Source organism: Glycine max, chromosome 15 (genome assembly GCF_000004515.6).
Source record: "Glycine max cultivar Williams 82 chromosome 15, Glycine_max_v4.0, whole genome shotgun sequence".
In the NCBI taxonomy this organism is placed as follows: Eukaryota; Viridiplantae; Streptophyta; class Magnoliopsida; order Fabales; family Fabaceae; genus Glycine; species Glycine max.
In genome coordinates this window covers 50,508,809-50,526,699 of record NC_038251.2, presented here as the reverse complement: position 1 = coordinate 50,526,699, position 17,891 = coordinate 50,508,809, and the positions used below count along the sequence as shown (strand labels likewise).

Genomic DNA, 17,891 nt, shown 5'->3' with positions numbered 1-17,891 from the left:
AGACTTGTGACACGTGGCAAACCATTTGTGCATCCACTTGGCAACAGAAGGTTTTCATGCAACACCGACTTTATTTTTCAGTCAAATAATATAATATAATCATAACGCGTTTTTATCTGTCCCACGCGCCATTCGATGTTCTATTGGATTAAGGAACCATAGCCACCAAAGAATCTATATATACTGCTAGGCATGCATATTCACTTCCATAGTTTCCAATCTCACATCCCCTTATTGTTAAACCCTTTGTTTGCACAAGAAAAGAGTTACTTCATCATCATCATCAACATGAGTCGCTTCAACAATCAGCAAGAATCCCCTGGTGAGTTTTGATTATATCATTCAGCATAATGTTAGCAAAATGGTTTCATGTGTGAAGTTTCTTTTGATCCAAATAGATTGACACCATATTTGCATGCTCAATGTTCATTCAATAATATGTACTTTCTTTTACATAAAGCTTAAGCTAAAATTAATTTGTTACTTTTCATGAGAAATGTGAGTGTATTTCTAAATGGGATTAATGACATGATATTATGATGCAGCAGTATCATATCCTCCAGCACTGTATGTTAGTGCCCCACCACCTATGGGTTATCCTTCCAAAGGTGATCCTACAGCTGTAGGGTACCCCCAACAAAGAGTTCCAGAAGAAACCACAAGCAGGGGTGATGGATTTTGGAAGGGATGGTAAGCAAAAATCACTTCACCTTATATCTATTTCTAGCTTTTTCAGCAACATGCACCAAATCTTTGTTTTAATATTTTTTTTCCTTCTTTTCTTGCAGTTGTGCTGCTTTATGCTGCTGCTGGGTCCTGGATTGTTGCTTCTGATTGAATCATAGCACAGATTTGTGTTTGTCACCATGTTTTCTTTTTCACATTGCCAGTTTCCTATTTGTATTCTTTGTAGTTTAGAAGAATAAGGATCTTTGTCCTCTTGGACAGCTTGTATTTTATCCATTTGGTTGATGCTGTTCTTTTTCCTTGTATTTTGAATTTTTTTATGATGTATTTAGTTATTATTATAAGATTTTTTTTATTATTAATAAGAGTAAAGTTATCATAAATTATTGAGTTCGAGAACATTCTAATCGTTTGCCTAACTTGGTGTTTCAATCTCAGACACCTTTGCTAAATATATATGGATGAATAATTGAATACAGATTCGATAAGTACCTATTATAAATACTTATGAAAGATTAAATATAATATTTTACATAAACTAGTTTAATGGTTAATGTTAAAAAAAATAGTGCATTGTGGCCCTACAATTTCAATATCATAATACATAAATTTCATTTAATAACTTAATTTTCTCTTTTTAAAATTAAAAACTCTTACTATTGTTAATATCTTCATCTTCATGGTAAAATTGGTTATATACTTAACTTAGGAACATGTAATGATCTCCAATTTTACTAAAATTACCACGCATATACCCTTTAACTTCAAAATACAAGTTTGAAGTTTTTTTTTCTTTTTTTAGGCAGGATAACTTTGAAGTTAATTTTATCGAGAACATAAATTTAATGATTAAATATGTTTTTCATATTTGTAATATATTATTTTTTAAATTATTACCAGTTAATTTTTTTATTTTACTACTTAATCTTTTCAGATTTTTGTATTTGATATCGAACTCCCTTAAATAGTTGAGTAATAACCTGACTAATGAAATGTCATGTCATCTATGCCATATGTTCTAACGATTTTGCATATCATTTAATTTTTTATTTTAATAAAATGTCTAAAATTTCCCTTCCTTTCTTAGACAATCTCCCCAAAACACTCTCAATCATATTAGGTTCTTTGTGTTTGATTTTCATCATATACAAAATTTCTTTGGACCATTAACATTCACACATTGCAAGGGGATTAGTCTTTGACTCAGTGAATTCGGAGATATCTATGATCTCTAACTTGGGACCAAAAAAATATTTGAAAATCATATTAGGTTCTCTTTGACGAAAACCAAACAAAAACACTCACATACATGATCGTTGCATAACTGCCATCGACCTTGTCGCCATTTTCATTGTCGTGCCTCGATCTACAATGTCACTGCACCGCTGCAAACCCCTCCAAACCTCTCAATGAGTTATCACGAAAGAACTTAACACTCCTCTTAGAATTTGTTGTGTTTGTGTGCGTTTATGTTCAGGCGATCAAGAGGAGAAGAACAAGGCTAGGGGAAATTGAAGATCAACGAATCAGAAACACCATTCTTGCTTTGGAGTTGCCTCCTCTACCACTGCAGATTGTTCGATGAAGACATGCGTGAAGATCTAAAGAATGTGCGTGATTTGAGTTCATTTTTTGCTTTTGTTTGTGGATCTAAATTGATCTTTGATGTTGTTCAGAGTGTGCATGATTTGAGTTGAAAATCTAAGTTCATTTTTTGTTTTTGTTTATAGATCTAAGTTGATCTTTGATGTTATTTTGAGTGTGTGATTTGAGTTACAAATCTAAGTTCTTTTTTTTTTTTGCTTTTGTTTGTAAATCTCATTGATTTTTTTATGTAATGTATTTGTGGATGTTGATTTGTGTTCATAGTAAATTATGGTAGTACATTCATTGGCTGAGAAAGAAACACAAGGGTATTATAAACCTTTTGTTACGAGTTTATAAAACTTAAAAAAACATAAATAATGTGAAAAATCATAACAAAATAACTCAATCTATCACATGATATAACATCAATGACATGACATTTTGTCATTCATATCATCACTTAACAAAATCAAGTTAATACTAAGTACCAAATACAAAAATTTGAAAAAAAAATTCAGATAACAACACCGAAAAAAAAAATTGGCTAACATTCTATAGAAAAAAAATGTATAAATATGAAAAAAGATATTCAAGTCTAAATTTAAAGGTGATTTTTATGCCCACCAAAGAGCTAATTTTGACTAACATCAAGCAAGACGGGTAGCAATAGCGAAGCATTGTCCTCTAACTCTCGTTGTCATAAACAAAGGAGTTAGTCTTCTCACCCATTCAAGATCGCATTTGATATTATTTCGATCAACAATTGGTACCATAAGAAAACTGAACTGCCATAAAAAAATGAATTCCCACTAACTTCTGTTAACTCGAGCAGCAATATCCTCCATCCCACTTATTAGATAAATTAAAATATGATCCCTCAGTTTATCTCTAATTTCGGATTTGGTCCCCCTATAATTTAATTCACAAATTTAGTTTTCTAGTTTTATAAATTCCTCCAAAATTGATCTTGGAAACCCGATTTAGGCGTTAACCGTTAACCTCAGACATTGACTGTCATGTGTCAATGCCACGTGTGACTGTCACATGTCAATGTCTAAGTGATTCCCTATAAAGACTTCATTTTTTGTAAGTAAAATTGTACTTGTTGGTCCCCCAGTTTTACTCCAATTTTGATTATATTCAACCAAATTTTATTACTGGAGAAGTTGTATTTCAAATTTCAAACAAAAATATCATTGTCATACATAAATCTCTTAAGTAGTCGTATACACATAATACAGCATGAGGGAGAAAAAAAGAAAAAAAATAGGAGGTTATTACAAAACCTATTAAAATAAGAGATCTAGGAGGTTATTACAAAACCTGTTAAATTAAGAGATCTAAAAATTTCAGACTCAGTTTAAGATTTATGCACCACTTTCCCAAGTTAAACAACCTGGAAGTGGAAGAGAAACAAAAAGTGATTTTTCACTAGGTTCCAAGTGAATGAAAAACTTGCGATGAAAAAAAAAATGCGAGATTTATCAAAACATACTATGTCTCTAGCACCCTTGACTAAACCATTCAAAAGACCAATTTTGCATGAACAATTTATAAAGTGATTAATAAAACTGAAGGACTAAATGTGTGAATTAAATTATAAAGAAACCAAAATCAAAATTGGAGTAAAACTGTAAAACCAAAAATGCAATTTTACCTACAAAAAATGAAGCTTTTACAGAAAACCACTCAAACATTAACACATGACAATCAACATCTGAGATTAACGATCAACATTCAAATCGAACTTCCAGGACCAATTTTACAGGAATTTATAAAACTGAGGAACCAAATTTGTAAATTAAATTATAAGAGGACCAAATACGTAATTGAAGATAAAGTGAGGAACCAATTTTACAATTTTGCCTTCTAATTAAGGTGCCCAGAAATTACCTTCAGAACTCCATACCCCACATAATAAGTACAATCAATTACAGGAAATGTGCTTACCAGAGTCTAGTATTTTCAACCATTGCTTGGATATTATGTAGTTTCATAATGAAATGCTTCACGGTATCAAATGGCGAACCAATTTTTGAATATCGGTAAAGATGCCATGGAATGAAACAAGTACTGGCTGAGATTCTCGCTCCCAGCCTGAACTCAATCAGAGTATAGGATACAGCTTCAATAATAGGTACAGTGGGGAAAATAAACCAATAACGATGTGAAAACAAAAATAGACGACAATCAAAACGTTTTCTTCTCCACCTCACAAAAATGGTTCCCAACACTTGTCTCCCTTCCCACATCTAAATTCGTCTCAGGTTTTTATAGCTGCTGGTGTTTCTTGTGATCTGTCTCTTATCAGTGTTCAACTCAGTTGGGGGGCGGGAGGGACATCAAGAGTGATTCCAGCTTGGATTTGTCCCCACCCAATAAGACGCCAATGCTTCTCAACACGACGACTAAGTGCAATCTTCTCGCCCTTGCTAGTGCACACAGGGGAAGTGAGTTGCAACTTCGCCAAGTCATTCTTCACAGCAACTACTCTAGCCCCCGTCGACATTGATCCAATGTTCAACATTAACATCTCTCCTTTAGCCAGCTTGGATACCTTTCCCTGTCTCTCAGACCCTTTTGTTCGGACACCAAGGAGCCGCCGAAGCAGGAAAAAGTTTACCTGCAAGACCAAATGCAGAGTTCATCTGTAAATAAAGAATTTCAACCACAAAAGGGGAAATGCAGAATTGAGTCTCATGGTTCATGAGATGTGACAAAATAGAGTTTAGAGAAGTCCACATCTTGACCACTGACCCAATCCCACCAGATTGGCAAGCAAAAGAGATGAATGAAGATATTTTATAAGGATCATTATCCTCATTCATGGCAGGAGGCATAAATGGATAATTAGGCATAGCCACCTACCTCAAGTTCAACAAAAACCTCAGGTAGTGATCCAACCTCTCCCAAAACTTGACCTACCAACCTATCAGCACGTGTCAAAGTGGGATCCATTGTTGTCCCAACACCAATTAGGCCTCCAGGAACAGCAAATTGAAGCTCATTTTGTTCAGCATACAATGAAACTATTCTTGAGTATATGGGCGTGCATCTGATATTTCCACTCTCATCTTTAACAACAATCCCAGGACGAACTTCAATGAATTGATTGACCTTCAAAACACCCTTCAAAGAACAAATTGTCAGATGAGTCTGATGTCTGTGGTCTTTAAACCACTTGAAAGTTCATAATAACAAATTCAATTGGTTGTGCAAAAGCACCACACAATTGCATTCCTTTATTTTGGTTTGGAAATAAAATGGCAGTCTTTCAACGTATTTTGGAAAATTGCAACCATAAAAAGATTCCAAACAAAAAAGACAATGCAATGCAACAAATTAATAGGGCGCTTGTTTCTCATTCATGGAGCATCCATATTTATAGTGGACAACTTGTCATTACTTGTAAAAGCACTTTGAAATTGTAGCATGGATTAAACATTTTAAAAATTATGCATTCCATACATTATTGGGGATATTAATATCTGTGAGTGACGTCAGTGCAAATCAAGCATGATACATGGGAAATTGACGAAAAGACCTACCCTCAAAATGCTCCCACCAGCTACACCTCCTTTTATTTCATCAACCTCATAACCAGGTTTATTGACATCAAATGACCGAATAACGATCATATTAGGAGGAGAAACAAAGTTCCTTTCAGGGATTGGGATCTTCTTCACAATATACTCACACACAACATCAATATTATACTTCAACTGTGCTGAAATAGGTACTACTGGTGCACCATCAGCAACAGTTCCCTGGTAAGTCACAAAAAAAGGGGGGAGAATTATCATGTAAGTTATTGAAAAGGAATTCACTTGTGTAAAAGAAATCTCTTTATAAAAAAAACTTACTTGTATAAACTTTGAAATTGCCTCATGCTGATTGATAGCCACATTTTCTTGAATCAAGTCTACCTTGTTCTGAAGAATTATTATGTGCTGTAGACGCATAATTTCCACAGCAGCTAAATGCTCAGAGGTTTGTGGTTGTGGGCAGCTTTCATTGGCAGCAATGAGTAGCAAAGCTCCATCCATGATTGCTGCTCCATTAAGCATTGTAGCCATAAGAATATCATGTCCCTGCAGAAATTGGAAAAGTAAAAACAAATATCACACAGATGTCAAAACAAAAAAAATATATGTTCAATGATTTAGCATTTGATTGAAGACCTGTAATTATTTGGCTAATAAAAAGGATACCCATAGAAATATGGAAATCCCACACCATATGTAAAACAGTAAAAGCAAAAATATTTATTAAAAAATCTTAGGTGCTCTGTTAGGTTAGCCACTTTGGTTAGTTGGAATAGTTAGTCAGTGAGCTAGTTAGAGTGTGCAAGGTGATAGTCTATAAATAAGAGAGAGGAAGATTATCTTTAGTTTTGAAGAGGAATTTAGTAAGGATTGATAATTTCTTCCAATGTAATTGGTCTCCCTCTACCCCCTTCCAATGACTTTCTCTTTGCAGAGCTAAAAAGCATGCAATAAGGTCTACCCTCCTCACCAGTATTTCCAGTGACTTTCTATTTGTCTATAACCAACCACTTCAACTAATTTTCTGCCATTTTTCCTTGATATGAGTCATACCAATATCTCCTCATATACAATTGTTTCATATTGTTCTTTCTTGAAAGACCACATCCATCTCTCTTCAATGAACACAATTTTTCTTCAATATTATGAACCAGTACCTATCATACTCCTAGAGCATCAGATTTTTCTTACTCTAAACCATTGAATATATACTAGTCTACTACCACTTCTATAGCATTGCAAGTGTAACTACAGACAGTAATGAGTAACATTGCTGAGGAGGTATACATCTATTAGTAAGCACCTACAGATTTTTTACTATGTATCTGTGTTCATACATACATCATGCATGTATGCACACAATATCCATATCTTACTGCCATTTAAGGAATCGAGAGAGAAGATGCCAAGGAAAGATAATGTATAAAAGTAAACATGTCTCAATATATATAACCAAATGTGCAGGCATATCCATATTATCTATAACGAAATTATGCATAAAACAACCCTAAATAACAAATGTAAGTTCAGGACTTTACCGGACAATCCACAAATGAAACATGTCTCAGCAATTTCATCTTGCTGTTTTCAAATCCTGGCACATCACACATAGGACTATCTTCCTTTCCACTTCCATAAGCCCTGTAGAAAAAAATTGATCACCTCACCAAAAGTTAAGATAATCTGATATCATAATGGCAAATGTAAAATAAATACCCACTTGTAGCACATAGGCCTTGGACACCGTTCATCTTCACACTTGTATATTTTTGCATTAGCATAGCCAAGCTTGATTGTAATGTTACGCTCCAACTCATTTTTGAAACGCACAGTCTGCACAACATTCATGAAAACAACAGAGGTCAACAGTTTAAATATCCAAGGCTAACGGAGAATGTGTATGAAGAATAATATATGGCATGCTTACGTGTAATCCTTTTTTTCAAAATGAAGATGAAAAAATCTAATGTTGTCAAACTACTATGTAGCCTCTAGGAAAAGATGACCTCTTCTCAGAAGAAGGCTTCAATCAACCAGAGTTAATCAAGAGAACCTAAGTCCCCAATATAGATATACAATTTATCCATGACAAACTAAAATATACATGTATACATATATTGATATATACATATTGAAACAAACCCACTAGCCACAAGCTGCACATATATATATATATATATATATAGCAATAACCTTAAGAGTTAAGATATTGAGTAAATACTTTCTTTTCATATTAAATAAATCACATCAATAATCTATATTTAAATATGTTCCTGGTAAAAACAAAATTCCAGAACCCCATGTTCAAGGGATTACATATATCCAATATATAGCTACACACTAACACCCTCATCCCTACTCCCGAACAGAAGAGAAAAAGACAAAGGAATACCTGGACTCCTGATATTGCTTTCACAACTGTCGACTTGCCATGTGCCACATGACCTATAGTGCCTGTCAGGATGCAATTCATTACATCAGCATCAACAATCACAAATGGAAAAGAAGCAAACACAATATTTTTAATGAGAGAATTATTTAAGTTCTAGAGTTTAATTTTCATGCATCATCAGTGTTTTTACACTGTCAACCAATTAGAAATCACCCTATGTATGACTTTTAAAATATTTTTTACAAAAAACAACAGTCTTACCATACATGGCAATATATATCTGGATAATAATATAAAAACTTTTAAACTATCAGTGTATTCTAAATACTAAAACTAAATCATAAAATGTGAGAGAAAATATTACCAATATTAATAGTAGCCTGCCGAGATATGACTTCTGGAGAAAGTGGATGCAACTTTGTCACATCCAACTTACTCAGGTCTTGTTCCATCAAACCCTTCCGTGACATTTTGACTGCTTCCAATGAAATCTTAAGAGATGAAACTAATTTATGACTTGCCAACTAAACTATCTGCATGTACATATCACAGGACAAGAAAAACTTGCATCAGAATCTACAATTTCTTTTCTTTATTATGTATATAAACATATTAGACAGAATATAATTCTCTGTTGTCTTATCCTACCATGACCCCTGATCAGGTAAAATATGTATGCTCCACACAGTTTCATTATTTTCTCTACAAATTAAAAAATGAAATCTTTCAAGAAAGTATAAAATGTTATTGTTCAACATTTTTTGTATAATTTTAATTTAAGAAAGAGGTGCACGGAAACCCCATAAGATTTGTGACATTTATCAATAGATTCTTCATCTTTCAGTTCAGGAAGTTACGCCCTAAAAGCATAGCAAAATAGCTTTTCTACATACAAAATTTTTGCAAAGGAAACAATGGTAGGTTGCTGATTTAAAAACTTAAGCCCGAGAGTGAAAGTAAAGATGAATTTACCAAACAAAATTGAAGTCTTTTCAAAATAAACAGGAGTCAATATAGTTCTCCTCCATTCTCCCATTTCATAATTACAATTCCCAACAGCAATTAACACATTGAGAAACAACATAATTGATAACTATTTTAAACTTTTGACAAAATCATTCTCTCAAACAACATCTAACAAGGTGCTCCAATTCTACCACATTATTTATTTAGTTTCACAACAGAAGATATCATCATAGCCTTCATCTTACCTATTCTAACTCCCATCCACTAAAGGCAATGTAGATGAAATTGAGAAGAGCTATAAATTAAAAAGTCCTAACATTGGGGGTTGCACATACTAGGGAAAGAAAAATATATTAATAATAATAATACTCGTGCGGACTCGTTCAGACTCGTGAGCTCAGTGCCGAGTCAGTGAGTACAGTTTTTTTTATTGAAATGACCCACCCAGGTGTCATGAATATAGGAGACTTGATTACGGTTCTTCTTTGTCACTGTTGCACTCCTTTTTCTCTGCGATTCTTCCTAGTTTCTTTCTCTCTGAACTTCCAATCCTTCTTTCTCCGCGATCCTTTCTGTTTGAGCGGCACTAGCTTACTGCACTTAGGGTTTTAGATGTCTTTCTTTATCTTTGGTCTGTTTAGTATTGTTGGGCCCGATCTGTTTGAGCCCAACAACTTTATTTTTATATTTTAGACACTGGCTTCATTGCTTGATACGAGTGCTGTTTTTCTTATTTGAAAAAACGTTTGAAATAACAAAAGAGGGTAGAGAGGAAAAAAGCAGCTCAAGACAACTAGAAAGTGAAAATTAGAAACAGAGATGACATAAAATGGCCAAGCAAGAGTGCTAGACCTCAAAAATTAAATTATAAAAAGCGGCAATCGTTGATATAGTAACGAAATGCATAGAGCAAATTCTACCACTGTCAATGTAGGTAGCGCAAAATGGAAAAGAATGCTACAGGGACTTTATATTTATCTAAAGTTTTATATTAGATTGGGATTATAATTGCATTATCAAGGATTTTTCTTATCTTTGGGTTATAAACCTACAATATTAAAGACATATTGCATAATCAATAATATCGACGTCACCAACGCTTCTTCATAGAGATTCTAAACCCCAAATCGGAGGCATACTTTGCCCTAACAGTAGAACAATACTCTTAGAGCACTCATCTTGACTCAAATACCAATACACAAGATAAACATATTAAGAAAAAAGTGTTCGATGCAAAATGACAGAGAAAATTACAAAAATTTAAAATTAAAAACAAAATAAGGATTATTACCGATTAGCGGTGTCTCCGAGTGGCTGAGTACAACTACAACGGTGAAGAATTTTGGTGGAGCAAAGACGAAGCAGCTCTTCGAAATCGATTCTGAAAATTGAGAATGGAGGAAGCTCGAACAAAACGTGATTCGCTGCGTCTACTTGGAATTTATGGTTTGAGAGTGATGAAAGTGGCTGGCTAGGTTTTTGCTTTGCGTGCAGAAGAAGGTGGGCCAGTGGGTCTTGGGTTTGGAAAGGATTCTGGGCTTTAAATGGGCTCAGAATGTAGAAGATAAGATAATTGCTATTTCTACTTCACATTTTTCTATTCCCACCTGTTAATTTTTCAATAACGGACACAAAAGGACACTTTGCTCTCTTTCTATTTCTGTTTAGAATTAGATACACCACCACCATATCGCGATTACGTTTTTTCTCAAGTCTGCTTACTTTTTTATAATATAGTTATTTTTTATATATAATATAATTTAGTTGTTTTAAAATATGTTTTATGAATTACAATAATTAAAAATAAGACGTTTTCTGAATAATAATATTTTAAAAAATGGATTTTAAATTATATAGTTTAATATAAATAACGTATAAAATTTGCCTCAAATACCTATTGAAAATATAACTAAGATTTTGTTGATATACATTTAAACTTTTCAAATATGTTTCATAAATTAAATTTTTAACTCACTCTCTATATATGTATATAGCTATTAAATTGTGTAATAATTAATTTTTATTTAATAATATATTTTTTATTTTTATACTAAAAAATATATTTTTATGATAGATAGACGGGTAGAATGTCATATATTTATTAAACATACATAAAAAAAATTTAGTTAGTATAATAAAAATATTATACTCTACAATCACTTCTTTTATACAATGTAGCTCCTCAATCAGCCGCGAAATGAATCCAATGGCCCAGAAAGTTACTCTTGATCTAGATGCAATATATATATATATATATATATATATATATATATATATATATATATATATATATATATATATATATATATATATATATATATATTTGTAGTGAAACCAGTTTTTGTATTTAGGATGAGCATGGGAATTTGGTACTGGCAAGAACATACTAGCAACCATGTATGGAAGTCCATGAGGATGAAGCTTGGGGCCTCTTATCAGCAATCAAGTTCGTTTCATCTTTGGATTTCAACAATGTTATGTTTGAATTTGATAGCAAAGGAGTGGTGGATAAAATAAGGAGTTCAACTACTAATCTTTCTGAATTAGAGGAGATAATAATTGAATGTAGAAGTTTGTTAGCCCTTAATCCAACTTATGTAATTGGTTTGGCTAAGAGACAATAGTGTGATTCATGAACTTGTTAGAGTGGCACCAAATTTACCTAGTCTCTATACTTGTTATCATGTCTTTTTATGTATTGAGTAGTTGGTGATGAATAAAATGGTACGAGTATATTTCACTAAAAAATAAATAAATAAATAAAGGATCCGAACGCAAAAGATATCCTCTTTAATTTGTTTATAGTTTGTCAAAAAAATGACATTGTATATAATATTGTCCTCTTGTAATTTTTATAAGAACTAAATTAAAAGTTTTCTTTATTAATTTTTATAAGAATCAATTTTTCGTTTTACAAAAATACTCTTAATTAATTATGGGTCACTTTTCTAAGTACGATAAAAATAAGAAAAATACATTAATGTCTTGAGTTTTCCGGTATTCTAACTTTATCTTGTATAAAAGCATTTAAAAAATCTTACTTTAATTATTCACGTGCATAGCCAACGAGAAAGATTAATAAATACAAGTATGTCTCATTAATATTAGAAGTAATTTGAAGAAAAAAAACATATAATTTAAGATAAATTTAATTGAGACGCCGTTTTTTCTTTGATCCAACGCGTTTGTCCCACACGTCACCAATTAAGGAGCCATCCAATAAACCTATATAGACAAATATTTACATCCACAGTTTCTCATCACATACCCATATTATATTTATCATCACTTCTTTATTATTAAAACTCTCTGATTGTGGCAGTAGAAAAGAGCAACTTCATCAGCATGAATCACTTTAGCAATCAGCAAGAAACCCCTGGTGGGTTCTTCTAATTACTATCATTCAACATTATGCAAACAAATGTTTCCAAATCAATTGGCACAAATGAAGATGAATTCCCAGTTCTTGAGATTTTGTGAGAGAGAAATTGCACAAACCTCCTATGTTTTTTTCAACATTTATAGGAGTCTAGTCTCTGTTAGAGACACAATGTAATATTTTTTAAATAATTAATAGATTTAGTACAATATATAAAAGATATTACTATAATATCTTTCAGGTATATATATATATATGTATATATGAAAGGATCTGTAAAATTTCATAAAATAGATGTTAAAATTGGATTTTACGTGAAGCTTAAGATGAATACTTTTGTTTCCAAATTAAATCAACATAGCATATTTTTTTATCAACCAAGATTAATTATATGATATTATCATATCCACCACAAGGCCATGCCAATTCTTCAGCTCCATATGTCACTGCCCCACCACCTATGGGTAAGCAGGGGTGATGGCTTCTGAAAGGGATGGTAAGTTCATATATAGCCAAAATCACTACACCAATTAAATTCTACTTTTTTTTTCTTTCATAACATTGAATTAATGTTTTTTTTTACTTTTTCTTCTTCTTCTTGCAGTTGTGCTACTTTATGTTGCTGCTGTTAAGAAAATAGTATTTGGTAGTTTTTATTGATATGAAACACTGAATAAATATGTGATCATCTCTATCATCTTCCCATGATTATTGAGGATAAAATATCAAAATAAAATCACAAATATAAAGGAAAAAATATACACAGATTTAGATCAATTATAATTTAAATTCAAATAATAGTTAATCCCTACAATTAAGGGATTCTAACACCCCATCTCAAGTTGGTGCATGAATGTCACACATCCCTAACTTGTCAAGAGAATTACTAAGGGCCTTGAATGCTACTGCCTTGATCAGCATATCAACAAGTTTCTATTCTAATTTTACAAAAGGAAAGGCAATAATATCATCTTCAATCTTCTCTTTGATGAAATGTCTGTCAATTTTCACATGTTTTGTACGATCATGTTGGACGGGATTGTTAACAATCTCTATGGCTGATTTATTATCACAGTAAAGCTTCGTTGCATCCTTTTATTCATATTCAATATCCTTCAAGAGACTTCTAATCCATAACAATTCACATATTCCAACTGTCATCCCTCTAAATTCCGCTTCAGCACTTGATCTAGCAACTACTTGTTGCTTTTTACTTCTCCAAGTTACTAGATTTCCTGCCACAAAAGTGAAGTAGCCAGCGGTAGACCTTCTGTCATTTGCTGATCCAACCTAATCAGCATCAGTATAACCCTCAACTTTGAGGTGACCATGATTTAAGAATAACAAACATTTTCTTGATACAGATTTTAAGTACCTTAATATCTGTTCCACAACATCCATATGCGGTTATTTTTTGGGCCATGCATAAATTGGCTCACGACATTGACTGCATATGCTATGTCTGGTCTAGTATGAGACAAGTAAATTAGTTTTCCCACTAGTCTTTGATATCTTCCTTTATCTGCACTGGTTGCATTAACACAATGAAAATTCTTGTGGTTTTGTTCTATGGGAGTATCAATTGGTTTACACCCAAGCATTCCTGTTTCAGCTAACAAGTCTAAAACATACTTTCTTTGAGAAAGAAAGATACCATGCTTGGACCTTGTAACTTTTATCCCTAGAAAATATTTGAGATCTTCAAGCTGTTTCATGTCAAATTTAGAAGCTAAATGTCTCTGTAAGCTTAAAATTTCATCAGGATCATTTCCGATCACAATCATATCATCAACATATATTATCAATGCAGTGATCTTACCTTGATTATGCTTGAGAAACAAGGTGTGATCAGAATTGCTTTGTGTGTAACCGAAAAACTTCATAGACTTTGTAAATCTTCTAAACCAAACTCTTGGTGATTGTTTCAATCCGTATAGGGCCTTTTTAAGCTTACACACCAAAGGAATATTTGAGTACTTTGGTATACCGAGAGGAGGATCCATATAAACTTCTTTCATTAAATCTCCATGTAAAAAGGCATTTTTTACATCGAATTGAATAAGTGACCAATCTTGATTTGCTACTAGTGATAATAACACCCTCATTGTATTGAGCTTTACAAATGGTGCAAGGTTTCTTGGTAATCAACCCCAAAGGATTTAGTGTAACCCTTTGCAACTAGGCTTGCCTTATATCTTTCCACACTTTCATTAGCTTTATGTTTGACAGTAAACACCCATCTACAACCAACTATACTTTTTCCATCCAGTAAGGTTACAAGTTCCCAAGTAGCATTTTTCTCCAATGCTTCCATTTCTGTTTTCATTGCCTGAATCCACCTAGAATTTGCTAGAGATTCCTGCAAACTACTAGGAGTAAAGGCAGTAGATAATTGAGATACAAAATTGACATATGACTTGGACAACTTTTCAGATGACACGTAGTTGTTTGTGGGGTATTTGACCTCACAATTAAGAGTGGGTTCATACTTAATTGGGGGTTGTCCTCTATTAGTACAAGGTGGAAGAGTGTAAGGGCTCACTATTGGGTCAAAATCTGGGGTAGAAGAGACATTGCATTGTATATCAGTGGAAACATAGTTTTGTGTATCAGCAACAAAATGAAAAGGAGTAAGAGTTTCAGGTGATACCTCTACAAAATTATTTTCGAATTGGATCAACAGTGGATTTGAGGTTGAAGGAGATATTATACTATCATCTTTGACTATATTCTCAGTTACATTATTCTAAATTTGATCATCCATGTTCTCATCTCCATTATCTTGAATTCCATCATCTATTGTTGTTGTCATAACATCAAATAACCTGATATCTTGGTCAAGTCTATCATGATTCTGAACCTCCAAATCACCCCCCCCCCCTTTGAGGTGAAGAATGAAGTGTTTTCAAAGGGAAAAAACATTTCATACTCATGAAATGTAATATCCATTGATACAAAAAAAAATTTTGTAGATGGATGATAGGCCTTATATCCCTTTTGAGTGGTGTTGTATCCCACAAAAACACATTTCATTACTCTATTTTCTAATTTTGTTTGTTGGTGAGGATGCAAATGTACATATATGACACAACCAAAAATATGGGGTGGTAAATGATTGACAAAATTAAGGGTGAAATGATGAGAAATGGCATCAAGAGGTTTCTTAAAGTTTAACACACTTGAAGGAACTCTATTAATAAGATAAACTGCAGAGCTTAAAGTTTCACCCCATAAGTAAGAAGAAATATTACTGTCAATCAATAGTGATCTAGTAACCTCCAAAAGATGTCTATTTTTTCCTCTCGGCTAGTCCATTTTGTTGAGGGGAATTAGGACATGATGTTTGATGAAGAATACCAACATATTTCATAAAATTTGTCAACCCATTTTTGTAGTATTTCCCTCCATTATCAGACATAACTATCTTTATTGAAGTATTAAATTGTGTGCTTATCATTTTGTGAAAACTTAAAAAACCTTACACACATCACTTTTGCGTTTAAGAAGGAATAACCAAGTCATTCTTGTACAGTCATCCACAAATGTCACAAACCATTGCATTCCATTATGTGTGGAAAGAGGGGCAGGTCCCCAAACATCAGAGTGAATAATAGAGAAATGAGCATTAACTATATTGTTATTTATAGGAAAAGTAACACGATTACTTTTTGTCATTACACAAGTTTAACATTTAAAATTAGAGATATGACAATGGTTAAACAATGAAGCAAATAATCTCTTAAGGTAGCTAACAGATAGATGTCCTAATCGCTTATGCCATTGCCAAATATCTCTTTTATTCTTAGCTTGTGTTTCATCACTTATAAAGGGAGTTAGTATTTTTCCTTTGGTATATTGAGAATTACCTTCAAGATAGTATAATCCTTCACTTCTTTTACCATTGCCAGTCTTCTCCTTCGTATGTATATTATGTATAGTACAATACGTGGGAAAGAACAAGAAAACACAGTTATGGGACTTGGTTAATTGACTAACAAAGAGAAGATTGCAGTTGAGAGAAGGAACAAAAAACACATTATAAATGGATAAAAAGGGAGAAATGGATATTGTACCATTACCCATAACTGGGGAAGAAACACCATTAGTGTTTATAATGACTAAAACAAAACTATTAGAGAAAAACTGTGTAAACATATTTCTATCACAAGTCATATGATTTGTTACACCTATATCAATTATCCAATCACTATCCTTAATAATAACAGAAAACCCACAAATTGGTTGAAATGTATCTGACTTAGCAACAAATCCAGTGGCAGCGGTGGAGTTTTCCTTTGGAGACTCCACTTTTTTTCCTTTTTGGTGCCATTCAGGATAACTTGTACCATCAAGATGCTCAAGGATTGAAAACTGATCTTGCATATGTGGAGCAGAATCTAATTCATTTGACCTATTCTCTATTTTTGTATTCAGAAGCTAATATCCAATTCCTAAAAAAAAAAGATATGAAATAGTGAATAAATATATAATTCTCTCTACCATCTCTCCATGATTGTTGAGAATAGAATATCAAAACAGAATCACAAATAAAAAGGAAAAAATATACAAGAATTTAAATCAATTACAATTTAAATTTAAATCATAATTAATCTCTACAATTAATGAATTCTAACAGTTGTTGTGTCCTCGATTGTGTCTTCTAATTGAATCACGACATGGATTATATTTGTGTTTTTTCCTTTCTCTCATTTGGATTGTATTCCTTGTAGTGGTAGAAGAATAAGGATATATATATTCATCCTATTTGGACAGCATGTATTTATCCATTTGTTGGAAGCTGTTCCCTATTTTTCATTTTACTTTGAAATTTTCGTGATGCATTTGTTGATTAGTCTTAATTATATTATAGTTTTTTAAAATTATTATATGGTTTTTATGGTTAGTATTTTTTTTTTCCAGTCTCATACACCCCTGTCATGGCTTAAATTTATAATTCTTCAGTATCATAATATCCATTATTCATGGAAGCAATTCTTGCACCTCCGCTGAAGATTCAAAAGATTGATCACTTGAAACAGAACAACTTTATCATTGCGTAATGTATATGAGCAAACAAATGAAAGACATCAAATATCGTCTATCTTTTATGGATTCCATTATATCACGGCAAGTTAACACGCATTACGTAAGAAGAATGGTAAGTTGTATACTTGTATATAGGCTAAAATATTTTTTTTTTGTCTGCGAGTTAGCATTTTTTATTTATATGTAAGTTTATTTTTCTAATTTTAATCTCTGTAAGTTTGTAATTTTTTTAATTTTAATTCTTGTAAAATATTTTGTTTAATTTTGTTTTTATAATTTATAGGGATTA

The 17,891-nt window shown here is 32.5% G+C and overlaps 2 protein-coding genes across 4 annotated transcripts; one reads left to right on the top strand and one right to left on the bottom strand.

Annotated features, from left to right (window-relative positions):
* The first annotated feature begins 118 nt into the window (after nucleotides 1-118).
* LOC100784629 (cysteine-rich and transmembrane domain-containing protein WIH1) lies at nucleotides 119-992 on the top strand. Of its 2 annotated transcripts, none has more exons than XM_006598136.4 (3): nucleotides 119-322; nucleotides 549-690; nucleotides 789-992. In XM_006598136.4, exons 1-3 carry the CDS (start codon nucleotides 193-195, stop codon nucleotides 832-834), a joined length of 318 nt encoding a protein of 105 aa, XP_006598199.1. In that variant the 5' UTR covers nucleotides 119-192; the 3' UTR covers nucleotides 835-992. The 2 variants fall into 2 exon arrangements, with proteins under 2 accessions (XP_006598199.1, XP_003546789.2); XM_003546741.5 differs by having other exon boundaries at nucleotides 127-322; nucleotides 546-690.
* A 3,239-nt stretch (nucleotides 993-4,231) lies between these two features.
* On the bottom strand, nucleotides 4,232-10,641 carry LOC100784099 (eukaryotic translation initiation factor 2 subunit 3-like). Of its 2 annotated transcripts, NM_001254557.2 has the most exon segments (9): nucleotides 4,232-4,897; nucleotides 5,143-5,403; nucleotides 5,823-6,041; nucleotides 6,138-6,365; nucleotides 7,358-7,460; nucleotides 7,540-7,652; nucleotides 8,212-8,273; nucleotides 8,576-8,744; nucleotides 10,469-10,588. In NM_001254557.2, coding segments are annotated over 8 exon segments (1,401 nt in total). In that variant the 5' UTR covers nucleotides 8,682-8,744; nucleotides 10,469-10,588; the 3' UTR covers nucleotides 4,232-4,588.
* Between the last annotated feature and the right edge of the window lie 7,250 nt (nucleotides 10,642-17,891).

What these genes read in the sequence shown, in the direction of transcription:
- LOC100784629 (XM_003546741.5), top strand. Translation starts at nt 193, where the DNA reads ATGCATATTCACTTCCATAGTTTCCAATCTCACATCCCCTTATTGTTA. An exon ending in CAATCAGCAAGAATCCCCTG is followed by an intron (nt 323 to 545) that starts GTGAGTTTTGAT and finishes ATTATGATGCAG; the next exon opens with CAGTATCATATCCTCCAGCA. An exon ending in GATGGATTTTGGAAGGGATG is followed by an intron (nt 691 to 788) that starts GTAAGCAAAAAT and finishes CTTTTCTTGCAG; the next exon opens with TTGTGCTGCTTTATGCTGCT.
- LOC100784099 (XM_041009436.1), bottom strand. Translation starts at nt 8,681, where the DNA reads ATGTCACGGAAGGGTTTGATGGAACAAGACCTGAGTAAGTTGGATGTG. An exon ending in TTTCATTTGTGGATTGTCCG is followed by an intron (nt 6,366 to 7,357) that starts GTAAAGTCCTGA and finishes CAATTTCTGCAG; the next exon opens with GGACATGATATTCTTATGGC. An exon ending in CTGGTGGGAGCATTTTGAGG is followed by an intron (nt 5,404 to 5,822) that starts GTAGGTCTTTTC and finishes TGTTCTTTGAAG; the next exon opens with GGTGTTTTGAAGGTCAATCA.